This window comes from Panthera onca, chromosome F1, assembly GCF_046562875.1.
Source record: "Panthera onca isolate mPanOnc1 chromosome F1, mPanOnc1 haplotype 2, whole genome shotgun sequence".
Classification (NCBI taxonomy): Eukaryota; Metazoa; Chordata; class Mammalia; order Carnivora; family Felidae; genus Panthera; species Panthera onca.
The window spans coordinates 9,560,435-9,581,506 of record NC_138355.1 but is presented as its reverse complement, the minus strand read 5'-3'; the positions used below and the strand labels follow the sequence as shown (position 1 = coordinate 9,581,506).

At 39.1% G+C, this 21,072-nt stretch overlaps 1 protein-coding gene across 12 annotated transcripts in view; it reads left to right on the top strand.

Moving 5' to 3' along the window:
• Positions 1 to 21,072, top strand: part of SDCCAG8 (SHH signaling and ciliogenesis regulator SDCCAG8) — a 245,777-nt gene that overhangs the window by 27,660 nt on the left and 197,045 nt on the right. For all 12 annotated transcript variants that reach the window (XR_013553167.2, XR_013553168.2, XM_078440951.2 and 9 more), the window contains exons 5-7: positions 725 to 850; positions 11,697 to 11,837; positions 20,285 to 20,349. Coding sequence is in view for 10 of the 12 variants with exons in the window: in XM_078440951.2 (XP_078297077.2) it covers positions 725 to 850; positions 11,697 to 11,837; positions 20,285 to 20,349 (332 nt within the window). In the remaining 2 variants the exon portion in view is untranslated. The remainder of the gene's footprint in view (positions 1 to 724; positions 851 to 11,696; positions 11,838 to 20,284; positions 20,350 to 21,072) is intronic.

Genomic DNA, 21,072 nt, shown 5'->3' with positions numbered 1-21,072 from the left:
ATAAAATAATTGAAATAGAATTTGCATATATTGCTTAATATGTTTTTTTATTATACTGGTAATGAAGATTAAGGTAAATATTGTACCATCAGTGCATTGATTTTTTTTTGTTACATTTTTTTCAGAGAGTGAGACGCCACTCAATAGCTATTCTAATTGTTATTTATCTGTAATCATTTGTATTATTCCTCACCAGGCTAAGGAAGCACTCTTAAAGAACTCTCTGCCAAACTATGTCACTCATAATTTCCCTCCATCTGGCTACCAATTCATGGATAACTATTCCAACTTTCCATGCCTTTCTGTCCCAGAGTCCTGTTATCTATTTAATCACTCTATCAGGTTCAACAAGTTATTAGCATTTGAGCATGAATAATAATATATCTTATTTTTCGGCAGTCTACCTTATTCTTAAAAGTCTTTTAGATAAGCCCTTTAATTAAAGCCTTTCTTAAGCCTACAAAAAAATTGTCAGAAATCACACATTTCTGTGATATGGCCATTAACAGACCCTCTACTGTATTCCCTAGCCTCTTGTTTTGTTTGTTTGTTTGTTTGTTAGCTAATGTTTGAGTTGCTTTATTTCTCTAAATATAATAATTCAGAAAATGGATAGAGAGCTAAGTTTTCCATGCTTTATAGCATGTTGGATCATTTAGTAAACAGCAATTAACAGTGCTTAAAAATGCTTAATGCATTTGCTATTTGTTTCTGCTTTTTACAGGAGGAACTCTCTGGAATGAAAAACAGGGTACAAGTAGTTGTGCTTGAAAATGAAAGTCTCCAACAAGAGCTGAAATCTCAAAGACAAGAGGAAGCAATGAGGGAACAAACACTTCTGGATGCATCTGTGAGCATTGTTTTTAAACCATAAATTATATTTTAGTTTGAACGTTCCTTCCTACCCTCCCCGACCAGCCTCTGAACTGCTGAAATCCTCCACTTGAAATTTGCCACATGTACTCTGCCGTTGCTCGCTTGGGCCTCAAAAATTAAGATTCGCCGTGGTGGGACGAATCCTCAAATGAAATGAGGTAGCAATGCCTCATATCCACACTGGTTTCCTCCCTGAGCGCACCGTTGATGTTTCTTCCATATGGAAACAGCAGGGTAAAGCAGGAAGTGCATTACATAGGAGGGACTCTGTTAAATCCAGAAACTGTATAACTGGAGCTTGGATTTCTGTTGTATTTCCCTAAGGGTTCCAATCGTGCTCTGAATTCTGATCCGTCTGATTGGCAGAATGGAGGAGCAGAAGGAACCCTGGCCCGAGGGTCCAGGGATCAGCATGTTAGTCTTCCCATTGTCCCTAACAAGTGGGTTAGCGAGTGATTTTACAGGGTTTTCCAACATGGCTTAACCTCATGTTCCTCTGTCTATTGGCAAATGGAGAGGATTCAGCTATATTAGCAGTTCTTAATCTTTCACGTGAGTGACAATCACTTGAGATATTTGTTGACCGTGCAGAGTCCTGAGTGCCATCCCCTGAGAGTCTGATGCAGTCGGTCTGGGTTGAGACCTTGAGTCACAAATATGAATGTGCCATATTTTGCAGAACAGTGGATTCGAGGATCTCTATAATTCTAGGACACAGAATTCTTGTGATGATACTTAAGTAGTGTTTAAACTCAATATCTCCTTATGACTTTTCAGAGGTACTGTCACCTTAAAATTTGTACTTACGCTTTTGCTGTAGGACACAGTTAATCACAGCTTGTTCTGCTTTTTTGAAACAAAGTCAGGGTTGCATGGGGAAGTTTTAATACTTGCCTGCTGCAGCTTTACTTTACAGTGGATTTTGGCTTAGTCATCATTAGCAAATCCGTCCTGTTAAGAAAAAAACATGCGTGTCTTAATGTTTTATCTAGGTGTCCTCTAATTTTTGGCTTTGAAGTTTTTTAAATTTTCCTGACCTGATGTTTCATTTGTAATCCTTGAGGTCTGTGTTAGGATTTACTGTTTAGAGACAGCTGATTGTGTTAAATCTGAATGACAAAGTGGGCTGATCAGTGTTTCAGGTTATTTTTCTGCAGTACATTTCAGTTTGCGGTCAGCTGTTTTCCCTTCCCTGGAAGACCTTTTCTTAATATTTATATTATTATGTTATATTATTTATTATCAATATTAGTAGTTAAAATTTCCATCTTAATTGCTTATTCAATGTCAATTTAAGATGTCAATTTAAGCCATATAAAAAGTACTTAGAATTCACTCATTTTAAAAAATTAGTACATTCTTTTGGTTTTCTTCCCAATATGCAGTCACTTAGCAAACAGCTACTTGATTATTCATAGTCTTCAGTATTTATACAGTGGCAAGGAAGTGGAAGAAGGGGGAAGTGAAGTGAGAAAGGAAATCAGGCAGACAAGTGAACCAGAGGGCAGAGAAGTGAGTAACACCAAAGGGGAAGGAGACAATGGTAAAAGTGCAACATGCTTTGCTACATGAACAAAGGAAACTAGCTGAAGTCAATTGCGCCTTAATTATGGATAAAACACAGCTGTCGAGAGTTATGTTTTAACATTCACATGAACTAAAATATAATGCAGACAATCAAAATTATTGTTGCAGATATGTCAGGAGACCTTGATGTCTGTTTTAACGTTGGTCGTCTGTTACTTTGTAGATATAGAATTACTACCCGTACTGCTTTTTTTTTTTTTTTTAAGAGAGAGAGGGCTCAGGCTGGGGAGAGGGGCAAAGCCGGGGGTGGGGGGGGAGGGGGGGGAGAGAGAGAAAGATAGAGACGGAGAGAGTCCTAGGTAGGCTCCACACTCAGTGCAGACTTCACGTAGGGCTCGATCCCACAACCCTGGGATCAGGTTCTGAGCCGAAATCAGGAGTCAGATTTTCAACCAACTGAACCAACCAGGCACCCCTACCCCCACTGCTTACTGCTTTTTGCTTGCGTAGGTGAAATGAGGCATTTCAGCAATATAAGCATGGTGCTATAATTCAGAGGGGTTTTTAAATTTAAATTCAAGTTAGTTAACATGTAGCGTAGTATTGGTTTCAGGAGTAGAATTTAGTGATTGATCATTTACATGTAACACCCAGTCCTCATCCCAGCAAGTGACCTCATTAATGCCCGTCACCCATTTGTTCCATCCTGCTACCTACCTCCCCTCCAGCAACCCTCAGTTTGTTCTCTGTATTTAACAGTTTCTTATGGTTGGGCGCCTGGGTGACTCAGTCAGTTAAGTGTCCGACTCTTGGTTTCAGCTCAGGTCATGAACTCGTGGTTTGTGGGATCGAGTCCCATGTCAGGCCCATGCTGACAGCACAGAGCCTGCTTGGGATTCTCTCTCTCCCTCTCTCTCTGCCCTTCCCCAACTCATGCTCGCTCTCTCTCTCTCTCTCTCTCTCAAAATAAATAAACTTAAAAAGAAAAGATTCTTATGGTTTGCCTCTCTCTCTGGTTTTATCTTATTTTACCTTCCCTTCCTTATGTTCATCTGTTGTGTTTCCTAAATCCACTGATGAGTGAAATCATGTGATATTTGTCTTTGACTTATCTCTCTTAGCATAATACACTCTAGATCCATCCACATTGTTGCAAATAGCAAGATTTCATTCTTTTTGATTGTAGAGTAATATTCCATTGTATATATATATACCATATCTTCTTTATCCATTCATGAGTCAATGGGCTTTTGGACTCTCAATAATTTGGCTGTTGTTGATAGTGCTGCTATAAACTTTGGGTTGCATATGCCCCTTCAAATCAGCATTTTTGTATTCATTGGATAGATATGTAGTAGTGTAATTGCTGGGTCATAGGATAGTTCTAGTTTTAATTTTTTGAGGCAACTCTGCACTGTTTTCCAGAGTGGCCGCACCAGTTTGCGTTCCCACCAGCAGTGCAAAAGAGATTCTCTTTCTCCGCATCCTTGCCAACATCTGTTGTTGCCTGAGTTGTTAATGTTAGCCATTCTGACAGGTGTCAGGTGGTAGCTCATTGTGGTTTTGATCTGTATTTCCCTGATGATGAATGATGTTGAGCATCTTTTCATGTGTCTGTTAGCCATCTAGATGTCTTCTTTGGAGAGGTATCTATTCATGTCTTTTGCCCATTTCTTCACTGGATTATTATTAATTTTTTGGGGGGGTGTTGAGTTTGATAAGTTCTTTATAGATTTTGGATACCAACCCTTTATCTGATATGTCATTTGCAAATATATTGTCCCATTTAACAGGCTGCCTTTTAGTTTTGTTGATTGTTTCCTTTGCTCTATAGAAACTTTCTGTCTTGATGAGGTCCTAATAGTTCATTTTTGTTTTTGTTTCCCTTGCCTCTGGAGATGTGTCTAGTAAGAAGTTGCTGCAGCTGAGGTCAGAGAAGTAGCTGCCTGTTTTCTCCTCTAGGACTTCGATGGCTTCCTGTCTTACATTTAGGTCTTTCATCCATTTTGAATTTATTTTTGCATATCGTATAAGAAAGTGGTCTAGGTTTCATCTGCATGTAACTGTCCAGTTTTCCCATTTGCTGATGAAACTGTCTTTTTTCCATTGGATACTCTTCCCTGCTTTGCCAAAGATTAGGTGGCCATACATCTGTGGGCCCATTTCTGGGTTCTCTATTCTGTTCCATTGACCTAAGTGTCTGTTTTTGTGCCAGTACCATACTTTCTTGATGATTACAGCTTTGTAGTACATCTTGAAGTCTGGAATTAGTTTTCATTTTCAGGATTGCTTTGGCTATTTGGGGTCTTTTCTGGTTCCATACAAATTTTAGAATTGTGTTCTAGCTCTGTGAAGAATGCTGGTGTTATTTTGATATGGATTGCATTGAATGTGTAGAATGCTTTGGGTAATACAGACATTTTTGTTCTCCTAATGCATAAGCATGGAATGTTTTTCCATTTCTTTGTGTCTTCTTCAATTTCTTTAAGAAACGTTCCATAGTTTTCAGCATTCAGATATTCACTTCTTTGGTTAGGTTTATTCCTAAGTATCTAATAGGTTTTGGTGCAATTGTAAATGAGATCAATTCCTTGATTTCTGTTTCTGCTGCTTCATTATTGGTATATAGAAATGCAACAGATTTCTCAAAGTTGATTTTATATCCTGAGACTTTGCTGAATTCATATATCAGTTCTAGTAGATTTTTGGTGGAGTTTTCCAGGTTTTCCATGTAGATTATCATCTGTAAAGTGAAAGTTTGATTACTTCCTTGCCAGTCTGTATGCCTTTTATTTTTTGTTGTTGTTATCTGATTGCTGAGGCTAGGGCTTCCAGTATTATGTTGAAAAACAGTGGTGAGAGTGGACATCCCTGTCTTATTCCTGACCTTAGGGGAAAAGCTCTCAGTTTTTCCCCATTGAAAATGATATTAGCTATAGGTATTTTGTATATGCACTTTATATAAAGGTATAAAGGTCTAAAATGAGTCTTTTGTGGGGATCATGTAGATGGGTCTTGTTTTTTATTTTTAATCCATTTTGATACACTGTGTCTTTTAATTGGAACATTTAGTCTATTTATACTCAGAGTGATTTTTGAAAGATATGAATTCAGCGCCATCATGTTACCTGTAGAGTTGGTGTTTCTAGTGATGTTTTCTGATCCTTTGTAGTCTTTGTGGATTTGGTCTTCTTTTTTTTTCTTCTCCACTCAAAGAGTTCCCCTTAAAGTTTCTTGCAGGGCTGGTTTAGTGGTCATGAACTCCTTTAGTTTTTGTTTGTCTGGGAAACTCTTTATCTCTCCTTCCATTCTGAATGACATCCTTGTTGGATAAAGAATTCTTGGCTGCATATTTTTCCCATTGAGCTTGATGAATATATCCTGCCACTCCTTTCTGGCCTGCCAAGTTTCTGTGGACAAATCTTCTGTAAACCTGATCTGTCTTCCCTTGAAGGTTAAGGACTTATTTTTCCCTTGCTGCTTTCATGATTCTTTCTTGACCGTGTATTTTGTGAGTTTTACTATGATATGTTGGTTGGCTTTTATTAAATTTCATGGGAGTTCCTTGTGCTTCCTGGATTTTGGTGTCTTTATCCTTCCCAGATAGCAAAGTTTTCAGCTGTAATTTGTTCATATAAACCTTCTTTCCCTTCTTCTCTCTTTTCATCTTCTGGGACTCCTATGATACAAATGTAATTCCTCTTTAATAAATAGCTGAGTTTTCTAAGTCTTGTATTGTGATCTTTTGTCTTTGTTTCCCTCTTTTTTTTTCAGCTTCATTATTTTCCATAATTATCTTCTATATCATTGATTCACTGCTCTGCTTCATCCATCCTCACCATCATGGCATCATTCAAAATTCCATCTCAGTATAGCATTTTTAATCTTGGCCTGACTAGGTTTTAGATCTTTTATTCCTACAAAAAGGGATTTTATGGTGTGCTGTATGCTTTTTTCAACCCCAGCGAGCATTCTTATAATTGTGGTTTTAAATTCTAGTTCAGATATATTACTTATATCTGTGTTGATTAAATCCCTAGCCATCATTTAACCTGTTCCTTCTTTTGGGGTGAATTCCTCCATCTTGTCATTTTGGAGGAAGAGAAAAAAAAATTTAAATTAAACAATTAAAACAAAACAAAAAAATCAAATAAAGGAAGCTATAATCTAGGTGTGTTTCGTGTGCTTCCTGAGAAAAGTTTGATAGAAAAGAGAAAAAAGAGAAAAGGAAAAAAAGTAAAAGAAAAAGAAATTAAAAATAAAAAATTAAATAATAAAATAGAATAGAATAAAATAAAAAATAAAATAGAATACAAATTTTGCTCTTGAGGTGCCTGCGTAGCTCAGTCAGTTAAGCATCCGACTTTGGCTCAGGTCATGATTTCACCATTTGTGAGTTCGAGCTCTGTGTTGGGCTCTGTGCTGACAGCTCAGAGCCTGGATCCTGCTTCAGATTCTGTGTCTCCATCTCTCTCTGCCCTTCCCCTGTTCGTGCTCTGTCTTTCTCTCTCTCAAAAATAAACATTAAAAAAATTTTTTAAATGGTTCTTTCTGTATCTAAGAAAGAAAAAAAACCCCAAACTCCACAACATAATCAAAAACATAAGCAAAGAAAATGAACAAGCAAATAAGAAACAACCCAAATAGAGGTAGATCCAGTTTCCCCTAGAACTGAAACTTTGCAGTACACTGTGATCTTTAGACTAAGTGGATGGAAAGGGTTTTTGCTGGTCTTCTGGGGGAGGGGCCTACTGCTGTTTCTCAGGCCAACTTGCCCTAGTGGAGATGTGCCTGGAGAGTGCAGGTGGGTAGGGATTGTAACAGCTCCATTCTCCATTTTATGGTACTGCTTAGCTCACTGGGGTTGATCACTGCAGTTCAGCTGGTGGTGAAAATGGCTTCACCCCACTGTCTAGTCTCTATAGTGAGAATTTTGCACCTTCACAGATGTGTGATCAATCACTCCTCTTTCGTCTCAGGCTTCCATCCTCTCCCCACCTTTACTCTCCTATCCAAGCTGCTCTCTTGCCAGGTGGCACCTCCCTCCAGAGTTTTATCTCAGATGGGGCTGCGTTTCAAAACCCTACACTTCAGAGACCCACGTGGCTCAGACCCATGCTGATCCTCTGGGGAAGGGTCTTGCTGAACAATTGCCAGGTATTGATTGTCCCAAAAAAACATTCGCAGGAGACCACACAGCAGCAGAGGCTCAAAGTTTATGGTAAATCCCAACACATAGCTATCGCCAGGGTTTGTTGCCCTTAGCTAGTGTCTTTGTTCTGATATCAGTAAACATGGCAGCTCTCTGGGGCCTGCTGAGACTTTTGCCTATGGAGAGGCCATATTGCCTCTACCAAATGCACTCCAAGTAGTGGAACCCTCTCTTCCCTGTGTGGCACATGGACCCCTTAGACCACACTACCCGCTCCTGGGGGATTCACCCTGCTTCCTTACCAGAGCACTACTAGGCACTGAGCTCTGAAACTTCAGATTCTGCACTCTGCTGTGTGTGTGGGTTTTTTTTTTTTTTTTTTTATGTTTATTTATTTTTGAGATATAGTGTGAGCAGAGGAAGGGCAGAGAGAGAGAGACAGAGAGAGAGAGACAGAATCCAAAGCAGGCTCCAGGCTCTGAGCTGTCAGCACAGAGTCCATCACAGGGTTCAAACCCTCAGACTGTGAGATCCTGATCTGAGCTGAAGTCGGATGCTTAACCGACTGAGCCACCCAGGCACCTCTGTACTCCACTATTTATAGACAACTGTTGGTGTTGAAACCCTCTCCTTTTTCCCTGTCAGTGGTTTTGGGAAACAAATTTCTTCTTGTCCAGTTCCCTGTGAGTGTTTTCACTCTCTCTCTCTCTCTCTGTCTGTCTCTCCCTTTAGCTACTTTCAGGGGAAATGCTTTTCTTGCATGATTCCAACACACTGCACTATCTCCCCCTTCTCTCTCTGTCCTCTATCTGTGAAAATGGCTCCCTAATCTCTGTGGCGCCACGGCTTTTCTCTCTCCCAATTCACCTCTCCACACCATATACCTGCCTAGATCTCTCGCTCAAATTATGCAGATTGTCATGTTCATCCTCAGTTTAATTTCCTAGGTGTCCAAAATGGTTTGGTGTTGATCTAGCAGTTTTTCTGGGATGAGACAAGCTCAAGATCCCCATACTATGCTGCCATCTTAACTCTTTATATTCAGAATTTTAACGTAAAATGAAACTTTTTAGAATATCTTAAATATAAACACACCAAGAGAGATTATCTTTTTTTTCTGAATGCTTTTTACTGAATCTATTACCATATTGATAGTAGATCTTGCCAAAGCTATTGGAAGATTTGAGTATAGATTTTCAGTATTCTTAATACTTTCTTTTGAAAAATAATTAAAATAGATAGTAATGATTGACCTTTATTGATCACTACATGGTTATGATGTAGCAGGCACTATATCAAGCACTTTGTTTACATTAAATTATTTCAGACTTGTAGTAGGCAAAGAAGGCAGGTGTTATATCTATTTTCAGATGAGTAAATTAAGGTATATAGCAGTTAAGTAAATAAAGCAACTCTACGAATGTCACACACACACACAGCTAGAAAATGGCAAAGTGAGGACTCAAATATCAGACTGTCTGACTCCCTAGATCCATCTACCTAGTCTAGTGTTATACTGTAGAACTTCCTGCATAGGTTAAGAATAGCTTGTCAATATTGAACCAAACCATCTTTGTTTGCCATTGCATAGAAGATTCTCCCCAGAAGAGAAGAACGTCCTCTCTATTGTTCCTTGATTTTACCCTTGGACTTGGATGGTAGCCTACATGACTTTTAGCTTTTAGTCTATTTTATGACCTAGTAGTTGAAGGAACAAACAGTTTATTTTTTAAAAACTAAAACTGTTCAAGGGATATTTCATTTCTATCTTTATTTTTCATCGTTTTTTTCCTATGAAATTTCTTTTCATGGAGAGCTTTTCTCAAGAGTTCCAAAAATTATAATAATATTAAAATATGCTATTTATTAGAAATTTTGGCATGTATACTCATTCAAAGATCTAGGAGATTTGTTTTTAAAGCAGAACATTTCTGAGCCATTTCTTTTTCTATTTCATTCTCCCCACTACCACCCCTCCCTCAATTAAGAAATCAAAGGTTTTCAGTGATCTTCAGGGATGTAAATGCTAACTAAATTTTTAAAACTTTAGTCAAATGCCATTCAGGTTTTTAAATGTTATCTGTGAAAGGACAAAGTGTCAATTAGACTAACACTGCTTTCCAAAGAATGACAGTATTTTATACCATAAGCCAGCAATCTGTGGTCTATGTGCTTTCTCCAATTTCTCCACAGGAAATTAGATAGTTTTCTAATGCAGCTTTGAATGCACTCAGTCAAATATTGAAAGATTTGTCCTTACCTACCAAATCAAATTCAAACTTGTTATACCATACTTCCCAGACCCTTATTTGCCTCTGAGGCTTGACATTTTGAACATCCATTGTTTTGGATTGCTTCAATCTCTAGTCATTTCAGATAGCCTGAATCTCTTGGAGGCACCATACTTATTCACACTTCTGTGATTTTCCCCATGATGTTTTCTTCCTGGCATGCTCTTCCTATCTAGCTCTCTCTTTCTCACCCAAGATATCATGCCAGTGTCAACACCTCCAGAAAACCTTCCTTGAATCTCTGGTTGTTCTTAGTGTCCCTCGTCTGTTTTGGCATAGTCCCCCATGCACACCTCTGGCTTAGCACATACCATATTAAACTGAAATTATCTGCTTAGGGTTTTTGCCTTGAGGATAAGATTGGTGTGGCTCATTTTTACCCTCCAAGCTCCTTAGCACACTGCCTGAACATAGGAGGTATCATACACAGGCGTTTGCATTAAACTGAACTTCCAGAAGAATGTGGAGGAGACTCTTGGAATACTATCTCTTTCTAGCATGAATACGACACCGCAGTATAGTTCTGGGTTTCGGACCTGTGCTCTCTTGTGAGTGCTTCTTTGGCCCTTAGCAAGAGTTCCATAATTATTCGTTGATTTACATTTGTATTTCCATCCTTGTGGTACATATAAATTACCCAGATCTTTGGGCTGCATATTTCGTTGAATGTTGAGAGGGTAACAGAGGTGGCATACACAGTGGCAGCAACAAATTCAGTCTGTAGGCATGTTTTGTTTGACGAGCTATGAACCAGTGTTTAACAATGTTTTAGCTGAAAAGCCAGATACCCGGTTTAATCTCTTAAAAACTCAAAAGATTGTTTTTGTAACTCAACTTCGCATTCACACATGGCAGCAATTGCCTGGAACTGAGTAGTGGCTGCATGTTTTAGATGGTTTGTCATGGTCCCTACCAATTCTTGGTGAGTCCCTGGCATGCAGGCTGCATGTCAGTTCTGTTTATCTGCATGCATTGTTTTTTTGTTGTTGTTGTTGAAGATAAATATTTTTCTGGAAGGGCAGGAGAGCATCGTCGTTCAGGGTGTGGACTAGGGAATTCGATTGCCTGGGTTCAGATCCTAGCTCTGCCGCTTATTAGCCACTTCTACCTTTGTGACTCTTACAAGTTACTCAGTGTCACTCAATTTCCTTTTCTATAAATTGGAGATAACAATAAACTCACCTCCTAGGGTGGTTGTGGTGATTAAATGAGTTGATATATGTGAATCACATAAACCGAGTCTGGCACATAGTAAACACCGTAGGTATTAGCACTATTATTAGTCATGGCTTTAGGAAATGTGGAAAATGAAAACAAGAGAGGGCCCTGTGTTGTAAGAATATACGTCTCCAGGGGCTCCTGGTTGGCTCAGTCAGTTAAGTGCCTGAATTTGGCCCAGGTCATGGGCTCATGGTTCCTGAATTTGAGCCCCACATCCGGCTGTCTGCTGTTAGCACAGATCCTGCTTCGGATCCTCTGGCCCCCTCCCTTCCCACTCCCCCCCCCCCCCCCCCCACACACATACTTTCTCTCTCAAAAATAAATAAATGTAAAAAAGAGAAAGTATGTCTTCAGAGAAATAAGAGAAGTTCATTTGTTGAAGCACTGGCATCCAGCCCTCCTTGCTCATTTATGTTATTGCCTGTGCCTGTAGGAATTTGACCTTGTACCACCTGTGCAGTATGACCCTCATGGGCCCACACTTCAAATTCATTCTTGATTTGCAGTTGAGAAGCATATGCTTTTTTACCCCTTTCATCACAGATGAGAATCGGTATTCCATTTGTAAAGCATGCATGTTGATTTAAAGTTAAAATGCCCATTGTAATTACTGGTACATTTTATTTTAGGGAAACATGCAGAATTCTTGGATTACAACAGGTGAAGATTCTGGGGTGGGTGAAGCTGCCAAGAGAGGATTCTCCCATGGCGATGCGGATGTTGTTGTAGGTGCATCTGCTGGGGAAGCTGAAAAATGGAAACTGGAACTGGTGAGAATTTGAGTGCTTTTCTCTTTTGTACTATATTGTGGTAAATATATATAACATAAGCTTAACACTTTAACCATTTTAAAATTTACCATTTAACAATTTAAGTGTACAACTCATTTGCATTAAATACAATGACAATGTTGTACAACCATAAACACTATCCATTTCAAGAATTTTTATCATCCCAAACAAAAACTGTTGGGACACCTCGGGTGGCTCAGTCGGTTAAACATCCGACACTTGGTTTCTGCTCAGGTCATGATCTTGTGGTTTCGTGAATTCGAGTCCTAAGTTGGGCTCTGTGCTGGCATTGAGGAATCTGTTTGGGATCCTTTCTCTCTCTCTCGCTCGCTCTTGCTCTCTCTCTCTGTCTCTCTCTCTCTCTCTCTCTGTCCCGCCCTGACTCATGCTTTCTCTGTCTCTCTCAGAATAAATACATAAAAAATAAAAAACAAAAAATCAAAAAACTATGTATCCATTAAATAAAACTTCCATTCTCCTCTCTCCTAACCCCTGGCAACCTCTTCTGCTTTCTGTCTTTATGAATTTGCCTAGTCTAGGTACCTGACATATGCAGAATCAAACAATATTGGTCCTTTTGTGTCTGGCATGTTTCATCGAGCATGTTTTCAGGGTTCATCGGCGGTGTATCATGTAGCAGAATTTCCTTTTTCAGGGTGAGTCATATTCCATTGATGTCTATACCACACTTTGTTTATCCATTCATTTGTTGATTAAAGTTTCGTTTGTTACCACCTTTTGGCTCTTGTGAATGAAGCTGAACATCAGTACACAAGTATCTGTTTTTGCCCCGACTTTCATTTCCCTTGGGTATATAACCAGAACTGGAATTGCTGGATCCTATGGTAATTCTTCACTCTTTTTTCTTTCTGCTCCTCAGACTCCATCATTTCGTCTGTCCTGTCTTCAAGTTTTCTGATTCTTTGTTCCGCTGCTCACATGGGCCCTTCCATACCTTTCGTGAATTTTTCATTTTGGTTATCGTACCTTCCAGCTCTGGGACTTTTGTTTGGTTCCTTTTATACTTTGTTTTCTTACTTTTTTAAGAGTTTTATTTTCATTCCAGTTAGTCAGCACGAAGTGTTATATTAGTTTCAGGTGTACAGTGTCTTCCTTACTTCTTGTAGTTCTTTGGACATTGGCCATGTTTCCTTTTAGCTCTTTGGGCACATTTAAGATTATTGTTTTAAATTTTTTTTCTAGTAGGCCTGTGCCTGTAGATTTTTTTAAGGGTGGTTTCTGTAGATTTATTTGTTTGTTTGTTTGTTTGTTTATTATTTATTTATTCTATGCCTCTGAGTAGGTCATATTTTCCTGCTTCTTTGTATGCTTTTTTTTTTTTTTTTTTTTGTGGTTGAAAACTGGACATTGGAATGAACTGTTATACTGTGATGACTCTGGAAATCCAATCCCCCATTTTCCCCATGGTTTTCTGCTTCTTTTATTGTTGAAGGTTGTATCGTCTTTTTGTTTCGAGACTTTTCCAATTTATTTTTGTAGACTGTTCCTTGTTGTGTGTGATCGCTGAACTCTGTTTCGTTAGCTCATGTTCCACTAATGCTTGATAGATTTCCGTGAATGCCAGGAGCTAAAACAAGTAAGCCAACAACCACCAAAACCACACACGCCTAGAAAGCCCAAAAAGAAGAGCCACCTCTGCCAGTCTTTGTGGATTGGTTCTGTGCTGGGGCATTTCTTCCTTCAGCGTGTAGCTGGGCTTGCTCTCAGCCTAGAGATCAGCTGGAGTGAAAGCTTAAGGTCTTCTCAGGCCCGAGCGTGTATCTTCCCGGGGAAGGCTTTCTAAATTCCCTCATATACGTAGCTGGTTTTGAATGTCCTCACTTCCCAGAGTCTCAAATAATTTTATTTTCAGATCAAATGATACTTTCAAATCTTTTGATGTTGTAACAGGCCTTTCTTTTTCCTCTTGCTTGAAATCTTATTTGCATTAAATTTGATGTGCAGAATTGATCAATGATGATGAAAATGTAAAAATGACACTGTAAATGGAGGACTCCAGGGGGAGATAGGATGGATTATATAGTCCAGCTCTCGTTATCATCTCTAGGTATTATTGTTAGAGTATTCTGAGGGCTCATATGGCTCTAAACTCCCTCTCCTTTCTCAGCCCCTGACCCAAGCTTTATTCTACTATTTTGGAAAGAGTTTTTTTTTTTTTTTAAACAAAATGAAAGATTACGTAAATTGTATTTTCTTCCCAGCTGAATAATCTATGAAACTATTTAATGCCCACAGGATAAAGACCCATCTCCCAAGCTGTCCACAGTTTGGTTCAAGCTCCCTTTCTGGACTCATTTCTGTCAGTCTCCCAAACATTACTGTAGACATACAGACCCCTCACTACTTCCTACGTCATAAACTTATTACCCACTTCCATTTATTTAAAAAAAAATTTTTTTTTAATATTTATTTAGTTTTGGGGGAGAGAGAGAGAGAGAGAGAGCATGACGGGGGAGGGGGAGAGAGAGAGGGAGACACAGAATCTGAAGCAGGCTCCAGGCTCCGAGCTGTCAGCACAGAGCCCAGCACAGAGTTGTGAGATCATGACCTGAGCTGAAGTCAGACACTTAACTGACTGAGCCACCCAGGTGCCCCTACCCACTTCCATTTCTGTTTGCATCACTGGCTGTGGTTTATGCAGATATCCTGACCTAAACTTTCCTTCTTAACTTCTGCCCACCGAAATACTTCCTGCCTACAAGGCTGTGTTCAGATGCCCCCTCCCGTTCTACCTTCCTTGATTACACACTTCCACTCCTCCTTCTCCCACATTAGAATTAGTTTCTCTCTTGGGGCACCTAGGTGGCTCAGTCGGTTGTGTGTCTCACTCGATTTCAGCTCAGGTCATGATCTCACGGTTTGTGGGATCAAGTCCCATTGTTGATCTCTGTGCTGACAGTGCGGAGCCTGCTTGGAATTCTCTGTCTCCCTCTCTTTCCGTCCCTCCCCTGCTCATGCACATGAGCACTTGCACTCTCTCTCTCTCAAAATAAATGAATAAACTTAAAAAAAAGAATTAATGTCTCTCTTACATCTCCTCTTAGTGTCGTGTTTACAATTGCTATAAATTCGTTTCTTATCCAGTCTGTGGCAAACTGCAGTCCCCATGTCTGTGTGCCCTGTGTCCTGATCCTCCTCGCTGTTTTCAAGGGTTTTGCTCTTGTACTGATCTCCTCTTGCTCTTGCATCTTTCCTCCCTCTTTACTGGGTTTTTCTCAGGAGAACATGTGCTCTACTAGCTCCCATCTTGAAGCAAGTACAAAATATACTCTCTGGATCCTGTGCTCCCTTCGAACTATCACTCAACGATTGCTCCCCTGCATACCAACACTTTCCCAAACAGTTGTCCACATTCATGTCACCACTTCTCCCCTCCCCCTGTCTCTTTAACATATGTCGGTTGAGCCGATACCTCACGTTGGCCTCAACTTGTTCTTTTCAAGGTCATCAGTGACCTGCACCAATCAGTCCTCCTCTTCCTGAACTTTGTGGCAGCATTCTAATTATGATACGTATAATGCTCATGTCATCCCCCTTTACTTGTCTAATGGCCCAATTTAACATACGCTCAGAAAAATGCACAAAACAGGGGCGTCTGGGTGGCTCAGTTGGTTAAACATCTGACTCTCAATTTTGGCTCAGGTCACAATCTCACAGTTTGTGGGACTGAGCCCCGTGTTGGGCTATGTGCTCGCAGCTTGGGATTCTCTATCTCTCTCTCTATCTCTCTCTCTCTCTCTGCTCCTCCCCTCCTTGCACACACTCTCTCTCTCTTTCAAAATAAATAGATAAAAATTTTTAAAAGTGTACAAAACAAAAATGTGCAGCTTCATGATTTTGTTCTAATGAGCACCCTCTCTCTGTGCCCCCTCCTAGTCACCGCCCCATCATTCCCTTAGAGCTAATCACTATCTTGACTTATGAAAATTGCCGAAGCAAGATCTCTGGACACTCTAGTTGATGTCTACCTGACTTTTTAAACACTGTAAAAATTGGGTCACACAGTATATAATTTTTTGTGTCTGACTTATTTTGTTTGACATTATGTTTGTTAGATTCATACACATTGTTGCATGTAGCAGACATTTGTTCATTTTCAGGGTGGGTCTACTGTGTAAATACACTATAATTCATTTATCCATTCCTCAGTTGATGGGTTTTTGTGTTGTTTCCAGTTTGGGGCTATTGTAAATGTTGCTGCTATGGACTAACTCTTTCTTTCTTTCTTTCTTTCTTTCTTTCTTTCTTTCTTTCTTTCTTCCTTCCTTCCTTCCTTTCCTTTCCTTTCCTTCCTTATTTCTATCTATACATCCATCCATCTATTTTATTTTATTTTATTTTTAAATTTTTTTTAACGTTTATTTTTGAGACAGGGAGAGACAGAGCATGAATGGGGGAGGGTCAGAGAGAGAAGGAGACACAGAATCTGAAACAGGCTCCAGGCTCTGAGCTGTTAGCACAAAGCCTGATGCGGGGCTCGAACTCACGGACCGCGAGATCATGACCTGAGCCGAAGTCGGACGCTCAACCGACTGAGCCACCCAGGCGCCTCTCCATCTATCTATTTTAGAGAGAGGGAGAGTGAGAGAGAGAGAGAGTATGAGCAGGGGAGGGACAGAGGGGGAGAGAAAGAGAATCTAACTTATTTAAAATTTTTTATTAGAGAGAGCGCGTGCAAGCAAGAGAGGGGCAGGAGAGAGAGAGAGGGAGAGAGAGAGAGAGAGAGAGAGAGAGAGAGAGAGAGAGAATCTTAAGCAGGCTTCACAGTCATCACGGAGCTGGAGGCGGGGCTCGACCCCACAACCATGGCGTCATGACTTGAGCCAAAATCAAAAGTCAGATGTTCAACCGGCTGAGCCACTCAAGGCATCCCTGAACATTCTTTAAGATTGGTCTATTGGCGTACATGGCACACATTTATGTCAGGTGTATATCTTGGAGTGGAATTATTGGTCTTAGGGGTATATAGCTGTTCAAACTGAGTGGTTAAGTTGAGCTTTGGGGTGGTTTTTATCAGTTCACACTTCTACAGCAGCATAGGAGTGATACCTTTGCTCCATATCCCCCCAACACGTTGTATTGTCAGTTTTTCTGGTGGGCTTGTAGTGCTATGTCCTTGTGGTTTTCACCTGCATTTCCCTGATTATGCATGAGATTAAATACTTTTCACGTACTTATTGGTGTGCTCCTCTTGTGAGGTGCATGTTCAATACCTACTCATTATTTTGAGTTATCCGACATTGTTTTTTTGAACTTCTTTATGTATTCTGGATACAAGCCCTTTGTTGGTTCTATCTGTTGTAAATATATTTTCCCACTCTGTGGCTTGCCTTATAATTGTCTTGATAGTTTTATTTCTTTCTCTTGCTTTCTATTTTTTTCATTCCTTCCTTCATGACTAAAATTTCTTAATTTTAATGTCATCCCCTTTATTGTTTAGTGCTTTCTGTGTCCTATTTAAAAGAATGAAATCTTTTCATTTGTAACTATGTGGCTGGAACTAGAGTGTATTATGCTAAGCGAAATTAGAGAAAGACAAATACCATATGACTTCACTCATGTGAGGAGTTTAAGACACAAAACAGGTGGACACAAGGGAAGGGAAGGGAAGGAAAAATAATATAAAAACAGGGAGGAAAACAAAACATAAGAGACTCTTAAATATGCAGAACAAACTGAGGGTTACTGGAGAGGTTATGGGAGGGGGGGTGGGCTAAATGGGTAAGGGGCATTAAGGGATCTACTCCTGAAATCCTTGTTGCACTATATGCTAACTAACTTGGATGTAAATTTAAAAATAAAAATAAAAAATAAAGTGAGTTTCTTATAGACAATTAAAAAAAAAATGTATCCCTGCCCCAGATCATGAAGAACTTCTCTTAGATTTTCTTCTGGAAACTTTATAGTCTTGCTTTTAACATTTAAATCTCAATCTACCTGCAATTTAGTTTTGTATTTGATGTAGTGTTGTAGGGGATCACCTTTTGCTCTTTTCCCATATAGTTGTCTACACACACACACACACACACACACACACACACACACATTAACCACTTGTTGAAGACAGTCCTTTGTCTGAATCTTTGTCATAAATCAGGTGTACATAGATGTCTGGGCTCTGTTTTTTATTTCCTTGTTCTTTGTGCTACAACCATCCTCTCCTCTCTTGATTGTTACAGCTCTCTATCTGTTAGGGTAGGTATATCTACCTATTAGACTACTTACCACATCTTCCAACGTTGTACTTTGTCCCCAAAAATGTCTTACTTCTGGCCTTTTGTACTTCCAAATACATTTTAGAATTAATTTGTCAAAGTCCAAAAAGCCATTATGAGGTTTTGATTGAGATTGTCTATTTAAAATTTTTTTTTAATGTTTATTTATCTTTGAGAGAGAGACAGACAGAGTGCAAGCTGGGGGTAGGTAAAGAGAGAGAGAGACACAGGATCCAAAGTGGGCTCCAGGCTCTGAGCTGGCAGCACAGAGCCCGACATGGGGCTTGAACTCAGGAATGGCAAGGTCATGACCTGAGCTGAAGTCAGATGCTTGACCGACTGAGCCACCCAGGCATCCCTTGATTGAGATTGTCTTTAAGCTATAAGTCACTTGGGAGAAAAGATATCTTTATGATATTATATCATCTAATCCATTAAACTTATGTATTACTCTATTTATATAGGACATCTTTAATTTTTGTCAATAACCTTTTACAGTTTTTTTTCTTTTTTAAAAAGTTATTTTATTTTATTTATTTTGAGAGAGACAGAGAGTGCAAGTGGGGGCGGGGCAGAGAGAGAGAGAGAGAGAGAGAGAGAGAGAGATTGAGAATCCCAAACAGGCTCCCCACTGTCAGCATGGAGCTCGATGGTTTTGAACTCACAAAACCATGAGATCATGACCTGAGTCAAAACCAAGAGTTGGACACTTAACTGACTGAGCCACCCAGGCTCCCCACCCCCCAGGATCATTTTTAATGTTATTTTTCTCCCCAGTTATCTATTCAGTTATAAAATTCTGTCAATTTCAGTTTTATATAGCTCCGTATTAAATTCTTTCTTTTCTCTTCTTACTGTTTGATTACTCTTGTTTGTGTGTATATCTCTTTCTGATGTAATTGTAATGCACTTCTTCATTGGTCTTTGTTTTCCCACACTTCAGAGTGACTTAAGAATCAAATCTGATAGAGTTTTCAGTGTCCACCCAATGCCTCTACTACATGGAGACTACACGAGTTGTCTGGGTAAAGGTCTTGCGTATTTATTCTTCTCGTGGCACATTCTCACCTGTTCCACCCATCTCTATCCATTCTTCCGCCTCGCATTTTATTTGTAGGGATACAGATCTGCTTACCACCCAGGTATTCAGCATGTTTTCTCTCTGTGCCTTTTGCTCTGTTGGAAATTAATCCTTTAAGTGTTAGCACTTCCTCCATGAAGTCTTCTCTACCCCTCTTAAGCTGAATTACAAGTTCCCACCTCTGTGATATCAGTTTACCTTCTATATGCCTCACTGGAGTGAATTATGTATAAATGAAATTGTCCATGTGTTTTTCTTTTACTTGTTTTTAATTTATATTTTTTAGAGAGTGAGTATGAGCATGCATGAGTGGGGGAAGGGCAGAGGGAGAGAGAGAAAAAAGAAAGAAAGAAAAGAAAAGAAGGAACGAAGAAAGGAAGAATCTTAAGCAGGCTCCATGCTCAGCATGGACCCTAACACGGGGCTCGATCTCCTGATCCTGGGATCATTACCTGAGCCAAAATCAAAAGTCAGATGCTCAACCTACTGAGCCACCCAGGCACCCCCATCCATGTGTTTTCTATCCTGTACTAGATGATTAGCTCCTTAAGGTTAAAGGCATCTTCATGTTAGGTACCCCCAAAAATGTTTGCTGAACGAGAGAATAGTGGGACACCAACAGACCCTTGTAGCCAGTATATTAGTTTGGTCTGTCATTTATTGTGATTCATAACTTTGCTTTTATCATTCATACAACACACATTTATTGTATGTCTATATGCAGCAATCACAGTGGGGGATTCTAGTAAGATCTGATCCTTGCCCTCACAGACCTTACAGGTTATAATCGGTTTTTCCCAGAGTCACACTTTTGTTTATTTATTTATTCATTCTCAGTCACACTTTTAAAAGTAAGACCTGATGGATGCATTTTTGAAAAAAAAAATTGGGGGGGGGTGGCAGTGATACCCATTTTATGACTCGATAGTTCTTTGCAGGTATATAGTCAATAAAATACAAAATTTGGGGTAGACTAGGGAAAATGTTTTTTAATTTTTAAAAATTTTCCTCCTGGGTAAAAGGAAAAAAAATTGAGTTTAATATGAATAATTAAACCTTGTTTGTAAAGCACGGGACATAGAGAAAATGTACATTTTTGTTTTTTAAAGGAGAGGCTGAAACTTACTTATGAAGAAAAGACTGAAGTCCTAGAATCTCAATTGAAATTTTTAAGGTAAAGTATCATTGTCCATTTAAAATAATCATATCAAAAGCATAATGATCTTTCAAATATATTTGAATGTTTGCTGACCTGCCAGTCTTACTCAATATAAGAATTACTTGATGACATTTTATGTGTATATAAGAAATATCCTCAGGTTATTAAAGGATAAGGGGGCATAAAATTGTGAAGGCCTTTTCCAAATCACATGTCAAAGAACTATGAGCTGAATTACAAATTTTATGCCTTCATCGGTTATAAAATATTTGTGTTTTCTTATACAAATAAGAAACACTAGCTGCTCTGATAGAAACCATGCTTTTAAAATAAAATACTGAAAATAAAGCATTCTTCTAGTTTTAAAATTACATGAAAGTATTTTTTTCTCTATAGGTATTTGTATCTAATTTTTAAAATTGTAACAATAATAGTTTGAGTATTTTTCTATACGTGATGAATAATAGAACGTCTCCACCCCCTTCTCCATGGGGGATACGTTCCAAGACCCCCAGTGGATGCCTGAAACTGGTCAGTACTGAACTCTGTACATATTGTTTTTTTTCTGTACGTACATACCTGCGATAAAGTTTAATTTAGTAAGAGATTAGGCACAGTAAGAGATTAACAGCAATAACTCATAATAAAATAGAACAGCCATAACAGTACACTGTAATAACAGTTAAGCGAATGTGGTCTTTCAAAATATCTTATTGTCCTTCTTGTGATGATGTGAGA